Source organism: Meriones unguiculatus, chromosome X (genome assembly GCF_030254825.1).
Source record: "Meriones unguiculatus strain TT.TT164.6M chromosome X, Bangor_MerUng_6.1, whole genome shotgun sequence".
In the NCBI taxonomy this organism is placed as follows: Eukaryota; Metazoa; Chordata; class Mammalia; order Rodentia; family Muridae; genus Meriones; species Meriones unguiculatus.
Genome location: NC_083369.1, coordinates 19,289,120 through 19,303,271, shown reverse-complemented (window position 1 = coordinate 19,303,271; position 14,152 = coordinate 19,289,120). Strand labels below are relative to the sequence as shown.

General features: G+C 40.0%; 1 protein-coding gene and 1 pseudogene across 1 annotated transcript; one reads left to right on the top strand and one right to left on the bottom strand.

Annotated features, from left to right (window-relative positions):
* Positions 1-8,072: 8,072 nt before the first annotated feature.
* Positions 8,073-8,980, bottom strand: LOC110543092 (cytochrome b-c1 complex subunit Rieske, mitochondrial-like; annotated as a pseudogene).
* A 3,477-nt stretch (positions 8,981-12,457) lies between these two features.
* Positions 12,458-14,002, top strand: LOC110543091 (germ cell-less protein-like 1). Its single transcript, XM_021629529.1, has one exon. It carries the CDS (start codon positions 12,458-12,460, stop codon positions 14,000-14,002), a length of 1,545 nt encoding a protein of 514 aa, XP_021485204.1.
* Positions 14,003-14,152: the final 150 nt, after the last annotated feature.

Here is a 14,152-nt window from a genome sequence, read left to right as displayed (position 1 = left end):
TATCCTTAACTGGTGACTGATGTGGAAGGGCCCAACCCATTGTGAGTGGTGCCTTCCCTGGGCTAATGGTCCTACTACTATAAATAAAAAGTACTGGACGTAGGCCTCCTATACATATGTATCCAATGGGCAGCTTGGCCTTCATGTGGGTTCTCTAGTAAGGGGAGCAGGGGCTGTCACTGAGAAGGACTCTGTTGCATGCGTTTTGATCACTTCCCCCTGGCAGAGCTGCTTGACCTGCCAGACCATTGTGGAAGAGGATGCGAGTTAATATATTGGGAGGGGAGGTGTAAGGCTCCCTTTTCTAAGGTGTAAGGGAGGGAGGATAGGGAGAAAAGGAAGGGAAAGTGGGGTAAGGGAGGAAAAAATGTAGGGGGCTACACTTGGGATGTAAAGTGAATAAGTAAGTTAATTTAAATTAAAAAAAAACAACAAAGAAAGCAGACTGAAACAGCCATAAGGAGCAAGCTATTAAGTATCATTCCTCTATGGCCTTTGCATCAGTTCCTGCTTCCAGGATCTTGCCCTGTTTGAATTCTTGTCCTGATTTCCCTTAGTGCTAGACTATGATGTAGCAATAAAAGGTGAAATAAAGTCTTACTTCTCCAAGTTGTTTTTGGCCATGGTGCTTTATCACAACAAGATGGTGCTTTATCATAACAAGAGAATCTATAACTACGACTGTGTGTGTGTGTGTGTTAATGCATGCACAGACACTATTACATTAGTGTGGAGAAAAACTTAAACAAGTCATCAAACTTGGATCTCCGAGTTTGGTGGTAAGTGCCTTAACCCACTGAGTTATCTCATCAGGCCAAGTGGTAACATCTTAGGAGCACATTTTTAAATGTTTGTAATCATAATTTAAATATAATTTCAAAGTGAAAGTATGTTTTGATAATGTTTTATGAAATTCTAGTTCTAGCTTACTTTTTAAATTTTTCTTTTCTTTCTTTTTGTTCGCTTTTTTCTATTCTTACTTTTTAATTACTATTAAAGGTGTGCACCACAATAGCATGTGAGCTAGGACATGCTGCTAAAACTCCCAAACCATATTCATATGCAAAACAAATATAATAAGTCTCTGAAATGTATTGGAAAAAAATAAACTATCAAGGGACCTGGGAGACTGTGAAAAAAACCGAGTGGCAAATGTCCTGGGTTTTTTCCTATTTCATGTATCCTGGGAGGTGGATTGGGAGGTGAGAAGGCAGTATCCTGGAAAAGAAAATAGGCAGAGAAAAAAAAGTGCAAAAATCGTCCCTCTTTAATCAAAGGTAAATGAAAAGGGACGATTAACAGGATGGAAAAGCTCTTGGTAACAGCTGACAACCATCACAGAAAAAGAAGCCTGTCTATTCCTTTTTACAAACACAAAGTGAAGGATCCAGACTCATGTATCTGCTGTGAAGTGCTTTAATAATCTTCTTCCAACAGGAGTAATGCCAAAGAAGGCTGGATGGGAAGCCAAGCATTCAATCATAAAAATCTCTGGGGTGGGACCAAAAGAGGCTGAGTGGAGTCATGACTTATACCATCTGTACTAACATTAGTGTAAACTAATGTCTCCCCCCAAAAATGTCTGCAGCCTAGTCCTTAGAACCCATGAATATGTTGTATTACTAAAATGATATTAGGTTGTTACTTTTTTGCTAGTTTTAAGACAGAAAAAAATTTCCCGGATCGTTTGCTTCGATATGTTGTAGACCTGAGCTCTCAAAACCTATGAAAGGTATGCAAAACAGGCAAAATCCTGACTAGCTAGCATTAATGTTGAAAGGGATGGAGCATGAGTCAAGGAATAGGACAGCCACTAGAACCTTAGAATAGCCCCTAACTTTCAGGACAAGGAAAACCAATCCCACTTTTTCAAGGAATTAAATTCTACCACGAACTCAAATGATCAGGGAATGGATTCTCCCTAGGAGCTTCCAGGAGGGAATATAACTAGAAAACACCTGTATTTTACATCACAGAGACTTGTAGTGAACTCTTCACCTGAAAAATTGAAAGATACTACATGTTTACCATTGCAAACATGGACAAATTTTTGTTAATTTGTTACAGTAACAATAGGAAATAAATACAACTTCCCAGGAGTCACAAGCCCTATGTAACTTGTCCATATTTTCCTTATTAAAATTTTAAAACTCTTATAAAGATACTTTTTCATACACTATATTTTGACTATATTCTTCTCTTCCCCCAACTTCTCTCAGACCCTCCTCACTTTAATACCTGCAAAACAATGTTCCTTCTCTTTGTACACTTACTGTGAAAAGAGGCCATATGGAGAGCAGTAATGTGGCACCTCTATCTCCCATAGTGTCAACATAACATAATGTCTCCATGGACCTAATGGAGAGCCTGGATTTACATCCATATTTGGTAGTAGTGAAACAATGACCCTTTTTAACCCTCTTTTATGCTGTCCCAAGGGGTCTTCTGAAACAGAAGATTTGAATAATATGCAGAGTCTCACAACACCCTGTACTTTCAGAATTCAACAGAAATGGACTCATCATGCCAAAAAACAGTAAATATTTTTCTTAAATGTGAGGAGATAATCAACAAGCTTTAGAACTGAAGCCATAAAAATGTGGAGAATATCCTGAAAAGGGGGTTGAACCAGCCATCATTAAAATGATTAAATGAGTAACCAGGAAACTTGAAACAAGCGAAAAAACTAAAATGTCTCACCAAAGATAAAGAAGATACAAAGAAAAATCCAATGGTCATATACTTCAAAACTTTTTCAAAGTCATCAAAATTAGTAATGCCATTATTTCAAATTCTGAATAGATAACTGAGATTTTCAATGTGGAAAAATACTAGACAAAGTAATGCTTCAATTAAAAATCTTATTAAATTATTAAGAGGTAGCTGTTCATTTACTGAGAGCTTATCTCATGGCAGGAAGAGCCCCCACTAGCTCTAATTTCAGTTGCTTTATATGGTGGTAGTGGGAGTCCCTCTTTGTAGATGGGAAGACCGAGTGAGCAAATGACTGTGAATGACAGCTGAAGGCCACAGGATCCTGAGCAAGGATAGCAGCAAAACAAATAATTTAAAATAAATAAATAATTTTGGAGGAGAGGATCTCTCATTGGTGTAAAGATCCCAGCACAGTCCGTATGGAAGAGACTAAACTCTACTGCAGGAGCCTGTGCCTGCCACAGCCGTCTTGGCCCCTCCTGCATAGTTTTCTCTTTTTCTAAGAAAAATTTCCGTGGAAGATCGATTTTAAGCAGTTGGTATCTCTGGCAGTTCTGAGACAAAAATAAAGTTGCATTTTGAAACTATCAGAGATAAAGCTCACACTCATAAGACTGGGCGTGTCTTTTTTAATTTTTATTTAATTTTATTTTTAATTACACTTTATTTACTTTGTATTCCCCCTCTAGTTCCCTCCTGCCTCCACTTCCAACCCTCCCTTCCTCCACCTCATCCACACACTTCCCTCCCCAAGTCCATTGGTAGGGGAGGGTTTCTTTTTCTTCTTTCTGATCCTAGTTTGTTAGGTCTCATCAGGAGCGACAATGCAGCCACTCCTGATGGGCATGTCTTCTTTAAGAGCATGATCAATGCCTCACAGATTGAATTGTTCAGAGAGAAGATTTCACAAGTGTTTACCAATTAAATATGTTACTTTGAAGACAATGTGGAATGGCTAGAAGATTCCTGAAGTTTATGTCTAAAGGGACTATGATTTAAATGCTCATTGCACAAATTATGAGCTAAACTGGGAAGGCTACCTGACCATTCTCATTTTCATTTTGAATGAAAGTATTAGAGTGTACATCTGACATTATGTTTGTGAATGCTTAATGAGAAAGAAACACACAGAGAAAACTTACTGTATTGATGCTCTTTGATAAATCATAGATTGTACTGTACAGGTAAACCTTCCTAAGGCAAAACAATTGAGTTTAATTCTTGGCTAGAGTGACATTATTCTGAGGTGTTCATTTTTACCCAAATGGTTACTGATTTAGGCTAGAATATATATATATATATATATACTTTTAAACTTTTTATATTTTTATTTTTATTTTCTTATATTAGTTACAGTTAATATTCACTTTGTATCCCAGCTGTAACCACCTCTCTTATTCCCTTCCCAATCCCACCCTCCCTCCCTCATCTCCTCCTATGCCCCATCCCCTAGTCCACTGATAGGGGAGGTCCTCCTCTCCTTCCCTCTGACCCTAGTCTATCAGATCACATCAGGACTGGTTGCACTGTCTTCGTCTGTGGCCTGGTAAGGCTGCTCCCCTACCTCAGGGGAGGTGATCAAAGAGCCAGCCACTGAGTCCACCTCGAAAATTTATAGCATCATACCTGATCAGACAACTTTGGTAGAGTGTGGGGCTCTGCTGATAAGGTTGAAATCTGATGTCTCTGAATAGCCATTTGTTTGTACTTGGTCTATTATGGTAGACTCTCTTTTCTCAGCAGCATTCTAACCCCCCCCCCCAGATCTGGGTAACCCCAGATTCTGTAAGGAACATCACATAGCCCTCAGGTCAGATTACAGATGGGACCCTTTCCTGATAAGCAAGCATCTGGGAATTCTTAGAAATGCTCCACCCTGCTAAGGATCTTGGTGTTCAACAGTGCAATCTTCAATTATACTTGGAGATTCCCCCACTTATAGTATAATTAAGTACTATGTTCTCCTTGTGATACAAGTATCCCTGAAACCCTGACTTCAGAGAACCTAACACATTCACCCTCGAAATCCCTCCCACCGCTTAGGGTTTATAAATCCCTGATTTCAAATAAACGTTCCCACTGTTTGCATGCTGCATGAGACCATCAGCTTTCCACCATGGCCCCCTGGGATTTGTCATTCATCCCCTACTGGGCCTGCTGTCTGGTTCACTGTGCCTGAGCCTCACCAGGCCTGTGTCTCAGCTGCAAACCGACCAGGCATGGGCTTTGGCTCACACCTCTACAGTGCTTAATGCAGAAACTTAACCAAGGATTGTAACACTTGCTTATCTCCATTGGCTTTGGAACACCCAAGCTTCCATTGTCATGGGTGATCTCATTCTAAAAGACCTAAACTGTAACACTTTGTGGAAAACCTTTTCCACACCCTGACCTAGCACACACATACCTCTCCTTAAAGCACTTTAGCTGCTCCTGATGGAAACAGAACCTCCGGTCTTTGTTGAGAGTTCCAGACCCTAACAAAATCCAGGCCCCCACCAAACAGAGAATGACAGCTGTCACCCAGTTACAAGTATAACTTTAAAAGTCCCAGAGTCTTTACACATTTCAAACACTTTAAAAGTTCAGTCTCTTTAAAATGTCTAACATCTCTTAAAAACTCCAAAGTCTCTCAACTATGAGCTCTTATAAAGTGAAAAATAAGTTACATAATTCTTATTTCAAGATGAAAGAGCTAGGCATGGTTACAATCAAATCAAAGTGAAAAGAAGTCAGAATATAACTTTTGGATTCATTCATGATCTTCTTGACTCAAAAAGAGCTTAAGCACCTCCTCTTCTTCATCAGTGCCATCACTGCTGTCCATAGCACACATAGTTTATCTTCTATGCTCTGGCAAGCTCCACTCTGTATCTGCCACTGTCCTTGATCTTGGCATCTTCAATATACCGGAATCTCCACTATAATTGAGATTTCACCTTCATCAATGGCATCTGCTGGGATTTCTTCAGAGATTTCAGCCCTGTCCTCATCTTCTGACTTCTTCAAGCTTGTGTGTTGCAAGGTATTTGATCCCATTTTGAACACCAATATTGTGAACTGTGAAAACCTGTTTCCGGTTATGGAATGGCTAGGCCCTAGAACACACTTTTTTTTTCACACATTTTTAATCCAAGAACTTTCTGTTTATTGTAGACAGGTAGTTGGAGTGTGGCTCAGGCCTAGAACACAGTTTTCATCCAAAAGCTTTCTGTAAACAACGGTAAATAAAGTTAACTCTAGGTCAAGAGGCAGAGCAAGTAACTAGCTAACAGGGATTGCACAGAAAGGAGGGACATTAAGTTGAAGGGTATTTAAGACAGTGTGGAAAAAAATAAAAGGTTTTTGGCTTTTGGCTTTTTCCTTCTGGGAACATGGGATGAGTAGAAAGAGCTTTTTATTCTTGGGACTTCGGCTGAGTAGGAAGATCAACTGGGGCCTTTCTCTGCCTCTCTGAGCTACTAGGCTTTCACCCCTGCATCTGGCCCCTCAGTCTTCTTTGGTGAAATTGAATGTTAGGATTTTATTTATATATTTTGGCACCCATCTTGGGGCAGGATCCCAGGGGCAGAGAGATCACTCCAGCTGAGGATAAACTGAGAAGCCATCAGATTTGGTAAGTCATCTGGGAAGTCCTTAAGGAGAGAGTTGAGAATGGGAAGCACCATAATAAACAACTTTAGTAGTGCTACTCTAGATGGCTTGAAAATAGAAAAGAAAGTGAAAAGCTAAATAACTTAATTGAAATGGGCTCAATGCCACTTATTACTATTATCATTTTGCTATTTTATATTTTACCCTTAATAAGCATAGTGGCATTCTGTACCCGCTCAAAGCAAAAAGCTTTAAAGATACAGGAAAAAGAAAAATATGAAAGGTTGATTGATAAGATACAAACCTTAGAGGGAAAATTAGAGATTTTTTTTAAATAAAAATGAGAAAAAATTTTCAAACATAGGCAGTGGAATTTAGACAAGCCTTTGATAGACCTATTAATGAGAATAAGAAAAATACTCAGACACAGATGAAGGAATTTAGGTAAGACTGAGAAAGACCTAAGAAAGATAGTCAGACACAGGCGGAGAAATTTAGACAAGCCTTAGAAAGATGAATAAATGAGAATAAGGAAAATTCTGAGACACAGACAACAGAGGATTTTAGACAAGAGTTTACTATGCCACCACATAATAAAACTGAAAGGGGGCAGCCTAAGGTTGTTAGAAAGCCAATCTTACTTTTTGCAGTTACTATACAAGATATACCAGGAGGTGATAGGCACCCTCAAGGTTATAATGAAATTAAATGGAATCCTATAGGTATATTAAATTTGAGGAGCTTTAAGGAAGCTATCATTTCCTATGGTATGCATTCATCCTATGTGAAGCAGATAATAACTTCATTATTATCATAAATTCAGAACAGAATTATCCCTCCAGGCTAGAAAGATTTAATAACAGCAGTATTAGAAGTTGTCCCTCAGTTACAATGGCAAACATGGTAGAAAGAGGATGTTAGGACCATAGAACAATAAAATCCGACCAGAGGTATTGATATTTTTCAGGATTAGTTCCTAGGTAAAGGTCAATATGCTGATTTACAAAGGCAGCTTGAATTCGATGAGCACACCTTGGTGCTATCTCATTTAGCAGCTTTAAATGCTTGGGATAAGGTTGAAGAATCACAAAAGAGATCTGAGTTATTTACTAAAACTATACTAGGCCCAAAAGAACCCTTTACTGGTTTTTTGCAAAGATGGACTTCAGCTGTAAGTTGAATAATATGAGATTCAGAAATCAGAAACATATTAATTAAATCTTTGGCTTTTGAAAATGTTAATTGCGAATGAAAAAGGGTGATTAAAAGCAAGATCAGCACCAATAGAGGAATGGATTAGAGATACAGCTGACATTGGATCTCCTATTTATGATGCTAATTTGATAGGAGAAGTGATTTCTAAAAGTCTTAGGAAAAATGGAAACGGCAGATGTTTTAATTGAGGTAAGCAAGGACATTTGAATAGAGATTACAGGCAAGGCATTCCTAGAAACAATATTTTTTCATTTGTTTTTCGTTTGTTTGTTTGTTTGTTTTTTCTAGAGATAATTAAAAAAGAAGGCCCCAACTTTCTGGAGTATGCAAAAGGAACTAATGAATTCAGATCAACAAGGAACAGGCAAGGTAACCCTTTTCCATCAGGAAATGCCCAAGGCTGTCTCCCAAAGGCCCCAATGTCAATTCTTTTTTAAATGTTCAACAGTGGTTTTATTATGCTAATGTTTGATAATATTAAGTGAATTCAATTACCTCACAGTAATGTTTTGTTTACCAATACATTATGAACAATTTTAAATATTTTAAACCAACCAACCTAGAAGTACACAAGGCTTACTCTCAACTCTTTTGAGGAGATATAAAGACTGAAAGAAACCTGGGCCTTGAGTCCAAGTGTCTAACCCACAACAACCATGCCATCACTAGCGAACTCATAGGCAGGCACTTCCAGGTTGAGAGGTGCAGAGCCCTCCCTGATCCTGCCAGAAGCATCGTAGTGGGACCCATGGCAGGGGCAATAATAGCCACCAAAATCTCCTGCGTTTGCAATGGGTACACAGCCAAGATGAGTACAGACACCTATCAGAATAACCCACTCAGGTTTCTTTACCCGCTCTAAATCATGCTGTGGGTCCCTCAACTGATACACTTCAACTGCAGCTTCCTGGTCAATCTCTTTCTTGGTTCTGTGGTGCACAAACAGAGGTTTGCCTCTCCATTTAAAAGCCATGTTCTTCCCTTCTGGAATATCAGACAACTTGATCTCGATCTTCGACATGGCCTGTACATCAGCAGATGAGCTCATGCTGGAAACGAACTGGGTGATTACGTTCTTGGCAGCATACGCAACACCCACAGTAGTAGTTGTAGTCACCAAGTAAGAGAAGCCTTTTCTAGCCTAGCTGCTCTCTTTAGGAGACTTTGTGCTGTCCGGAACTTCAGCACGACGGTAGTCAGAGAAGTCGGGCATCTGTATGGGACTACCGAACAGAAGCAGGAACATTGAAGCCCACCGTGGCAACCAAGGGCTGGGTCACAGCCTGGCCACTCAGCGACTCTGGCACAGGAAAGGTCGCTTCGCATCCAAAACAGGTGGCTCCGGGGAGGCAGTTACCAGGGCTTGCGGCAGGGTCTGCAGCACTCCCGCCACCCCTTGGGACTTGGTCGACAGAACAGGAGCGAAAGGGCCTGAGCCGGCAGCGACCGACAACATGGCGACAGCTGCTCCCCAATGTCAAATTTTATTCAATCATTCTCTGTCAGCATCAGAGAAACTCATCCACAGATTTAATGCCCGTTGTTAAAAATAACATTGCTCTGGACAGAATAGCTTCAATTAAAAAAAAAAAAATTCAGGAGAGACCACAAAGCAAGTATTTTGGCAAACTACTATAAATGATCAGAGACCAAGGTTAAAAATAAAAATAAATGGCATTGGAACTGAAGGTTTACAGGAGCAGATGTAACAATAATTTCACCAAAACATTAGCATCCAGATTGGCCTCATCAGGAGGCAAATATTCAGCTTCTAGGGATTAGAATTTCATCTCAGGTAAAACAAAGTGGAAGATGGGTCAAGTATATAGGGCCAGAAGGACAAACAGGAAAATTAAAGCCATATGTTGCTAATATAGCTATGAATTTATAGGGACATGATTTAGTTTAGCAATGGAAAACAGTTTAACATTCCTCCAGTATCAGAAACAAACATACGAACTTCCCTACCTTTAAAATATTTAGCTAGGCATAAAAAAATTAAAAAATAATATTATCAAATAGTAGTTTCCCAAAGGCACACTTGCCTTGCTGGCATGAAATGAAAAGTGCTTTTTCTTAAACCATGTGTCTTAATTCCATGTTAGAATGTTAAACTGTAGATTGCCACATGGCCAACACTGTCTTGGACATCAGCTTTTGAGTTTTCTACTTAAATAAAAGGATATTTTGTTGTTTGGTATTAAAAACACAGTTGAGATATTTAAAATGTTTTATGTTAATTCAAAGGATTACTACAGTTCATACTTGTTTTCTATATCTCTAAGAGTTGGAGTAATTTGGAGCTAAGATAAAATGTTTTAACAGGGTGGTGGTAGTCCTTACCTTTCATCCCAGCAGAGATGGGCAGATCTCTGTAAGTTAATTGTTTTCTAAAATCTAGAATTATAGTGAACATGTTGTGATGGTGCACAACTTTGACTCTTGGGAGGCAGACCAGGAGCATAGGAATTACTGTGATTTAAATTTAAAAGTTGCTTGTGGGGGCTGGAGAGATGGCTCAGAGGTTAAGAGCACTGGTTGCTCTTCCAGAGGTCCTGAGTTCAATTCCCGGCAACCACATGGTGGCTCACAACCATCTACAATGAGATTTGGTACCCTCTTCTGGCTCACATGCATATATTCAGGCAGAATACTGTATACATAATAAATAAATCTTTTTTAAAAAAAGTTGCTTGCAATAGGCAGGCTGAAATTCCAAGTGAATGTCCTTTGTAATCTAAAAATAAATACACTTAAAGGTATAATAGTTTCAAAAAAGCTTTCAAAAATTCCAGTTGAGAGATAATACTTTTCAATTGCAAAAAAAAAAAAAAAAAAAAAAGAAAGAAAGAAAGAAAGGAAGAAAAGAAAAGAAAAGAAAAATCCTCAATGAAAGATATAGCCTGTACTCTTCCAAAGGTCCTGAGTTCAGTCCCCAGCAACCACATGTGAGAGCTGGTGCCTTTTTCTGACTTGCATGCACAGATAAAGGCAGGATGTTGCATAATAAATAAATAAATAAATCTCTCTTAAAATTAAAAAGAAAAGAAAGATATAGCCTGCCAAAAGGTGGGGGGGATCCTCCAGAATGAGGGTTGGGACAAGGTTTTTTTTGTTTTGTTTTTATCTTTCCAGGAGAATAAAAGCATCCAATGAAGGAATCCAGATACTTCTGGACAAGCGAAACATCTGGAAAAAACAAAACAAAACAAAAAGGACCAGACACCAAAAAAGACAAGACAAATAGCCAAGTGCCACAGACTACCTCAAAAACTCTTGCCTCAAAACTCTGCATCCAAAACAACTTCAAAACAGCTAGATAAGATGGTTCAGCATCACAGGCTGTTCCAATCAGAACTTCATTTAAGCATGCATTTTTACAGCACATAGAGACTGGACAGCAAATGTTACAGCTAGTTTTCTTAAGACTCTACCATTTTCCCAATTTGGGCTCCCCAAAGAGAACTATGTCCTAAATCATCAGGAAGCAATTTTATTCAGTTATTCTTTTAAAAACTTGTCAGGCCAGTATCACCAATGTAATTTGTACTCATTATGTGATACATACATTTCAAAAGAGTAAGGATAGGGCTGGAGAGATGGCTGAGAGATCAAGAACACTGTTTGCTCATCCAGAGGTCCAATTCCCAGCAGTCACATGGTGGCACCTCACAACCATCTATAATGAGATATGGTGCCCTCTTCTAGGGTTCAGGTGTACATGCAGAGAGAACACTGTATACATAATAAACTAAATCTTAAAAAAAAATTTAAAAAATAAATCTTAAAAATAAGTAGAAAAGAAAAAGAAAATCATACTTCATTAAAAAAAAAAAAAAAGAAGGACATTTTCAGTTACTCAAAACTTACTTGCTCCTTGGCCTTCAATTTGATAGTTGAATTTTGCCAAAACATGAAGTGAAATAAATTTTTGGATTCTAACCTGGGGTTCTCAGCATATCAATGTGGAAAGTTTTTTAAAGCAAATTTTCACTTATACTGTTAGAGAAAAAAATTACTCCCCCAAACTATTTATGTATTAATTTAGTAATTTCTGTCTTTCTTTAGGGTAAATTTAGTGTGTTTGTCCATTAGGGAAAAATGATTCCGTGTTCAGTATATCAAGGAGAGACAAACAGCCCTCCATCTGTGTAAATGTACATTATCTAAGACATAAAATAATTAGAAAACTCTTCCAAGGCAAATGTTTTCTTTTGGAATGCAGCCATTCCCTAGATTACTAACTTGTAAGCCCCAGATCTTAATTATGCTCAACAGATTTAAATTTTGACTAGTTATCTTTCCAGTACCTAAAAATTTTGTCTAATATTTATTGTTCAGGGTTCTGGGGAAAATATTTGCATGACCTGCAAACAGATGACTTTGATCCACAGTGAAATGGTTTTAAAATGTTGTTTAGTTGGAAACATTTTAACAAATCAGTTTTAAAATACAGTGAGATATAGGACAAATATTATTGTCTTTTTCACACATACACACAAAAATGGTTTTTCTTTCTCTGATGATGATGCAGTTGCAGAACTTAATAAGGTATGTGAAGTCATTTGGAGGAAAAAGACAAAAGCAAGATGTAATTTCCGATAAAGAAACCACCACTAAAAATTTTAGATGAATAATTCTACATGTGCTCATGAATATAATCAGAGAGGTCCCCGCAATAAGGTATGGATTGAGCCATCAGGCCATGAAGGAGCCTAAGGTGTAATGTGTGATCCTCCAAGGTAGGGGGAACCATTCTCCAGCTGGGAGCTGGGTTGCTGGTGAGGCGGTGAGGTGGTGAGGCACCCGTGGTTCACTTTGGCCGCCATTTTGACAGCGTGAGGGAGTTACGAGCGGTCGCAGTTCTGCCGCGCGGTCTTTGGCCTCTACCTCCGGTAAGGAAGTCCAGGGTTTTCACCCTTCAAACGAAGCCATGGGAGCGCTAAGCAGTCGAATATGGTCCAGAGTTAACCGTGCCGCACAACTTCCTGCTGCTGGAGCTGGGGAGGCAGCGGAAGCCGCAGCTGCAGTTGTCCCCGAAGGGCAGGCAAGTGAAGCGGCGGTTGTCCCAGAAGGGCAGGCTAGCGGAGCGGCCGCAGGTACCACCCGTCGGGCAGGCCACAAGCGGAAGGGCAGTCCAGGGGGACCATCGGCCAAAGTTCCCCGTGGGAAGTCAGAGGCCAGGATGATGTATGAGTCGCTTTTCCTGAGGGGTGAAGGCAGTGACATAAAGATCTGTGCGTTTCAGGAGGAATGGCGCTTGCACAGGGTCTACCTATGCCGGTCAGGCTATTTTTCTAGCATGTTCAGTGGTGCCTGGAGGGAGACAGACATGAATACAATAGAGATACAGATGCCCGATGAGAACATTGACCATGGGTCTTTCCATGCAGTTTTGGGCTTCTTGTACAGTAGAAGAATCACAATTACTCCCTGCAGAGTTGTTGCTATCTTGGCCACAGCTAATATGCTGCAGTTGGATGATTTAATTCAGCGGTGTGGGGATATAATGAGGTCCTCCGTCAATACCGAAACTGTGTGCAGCTACTACTATTCTGCTGAGAATTATGGGCTTCAGGACATCAGATCTGTTTGCCGCCAGTGGCTCTTGGACAACCTGATGACCCAGGGAAATGATGAACTTTTGCTAGACATCAGTCGGGATCTCATGAAAGAGCTCATTGCCTCTTCAGATCTCTTCGTGATTGAAGTGGAGATGGATGTCTATGCTATACTGAAAAAGTGGATGTTCCTGCAGCTAGAATCCACTTGCGAAGGATCCCAAGGAGCACTATTGCCTGCAGAAGATTTGTGCTTTGCCAAGTACAAAAGCGATTCAGATGTTGCCACTTTTCTGGACTGTGATCAGGGGAGAGCCTTTGTGCCAGTGTTCCAACAGCTGAGGCTTCCCTACATCGTCTGTGACCTGCCTTCAGCACATATTATCGACCAAGATGCCCTGATCCCTGCAACATGGCTGACGCCTGTATACAAAGAGCAATGGCTAGCACTTGTTCAGGCAGAGCAATCCAGGGAACTTGGGCCAATGGATGTCTATGTGTCTGACGATCGTGGAACCAGTATGCGGTGTGGAAGGCAAATCTGCACAGGTGAGGAATGCATCTGGAGCTGGTCTGGCTTCAACTTTGGCTGGGACTTGGTAGTATGCTACACCAACAAGCGCATTATATTCCGTCGAAGTGCACTGAACAAATCCTGTGGCCTTGGTGTCAGCTTACTCTGGCAGAGAAAAGTTGCCTTCCGTCTGCGGGTGATCTCATTGGACAGGACTGGAAAAGCCATTTTCAGAACGGAGACAGACTATCATGTTCTTGCTCTGAGAAAGGATCAAGAACTAGAAGTCGTGAATCTACAAAATCAAGACATAACTTTTCCCATTTATGTGTCATGTAACTTCCTATACCTTCCTGGAGAGATTGCTGGTTGCAGTGGCACTAGCAAAAGTCAAAGGAAATAAGCTCTTCCATGAGGTGAAGGGTTGGCAACATCCTGAAGATTCCACCTGCCTCTGTGAAATTAACCAACCTGGCCGTCACTGATGATCTACTTCAACGTCACTGATGATCTACTTCGATGTCACTGATGATCTACTTCGACGTCACTGATG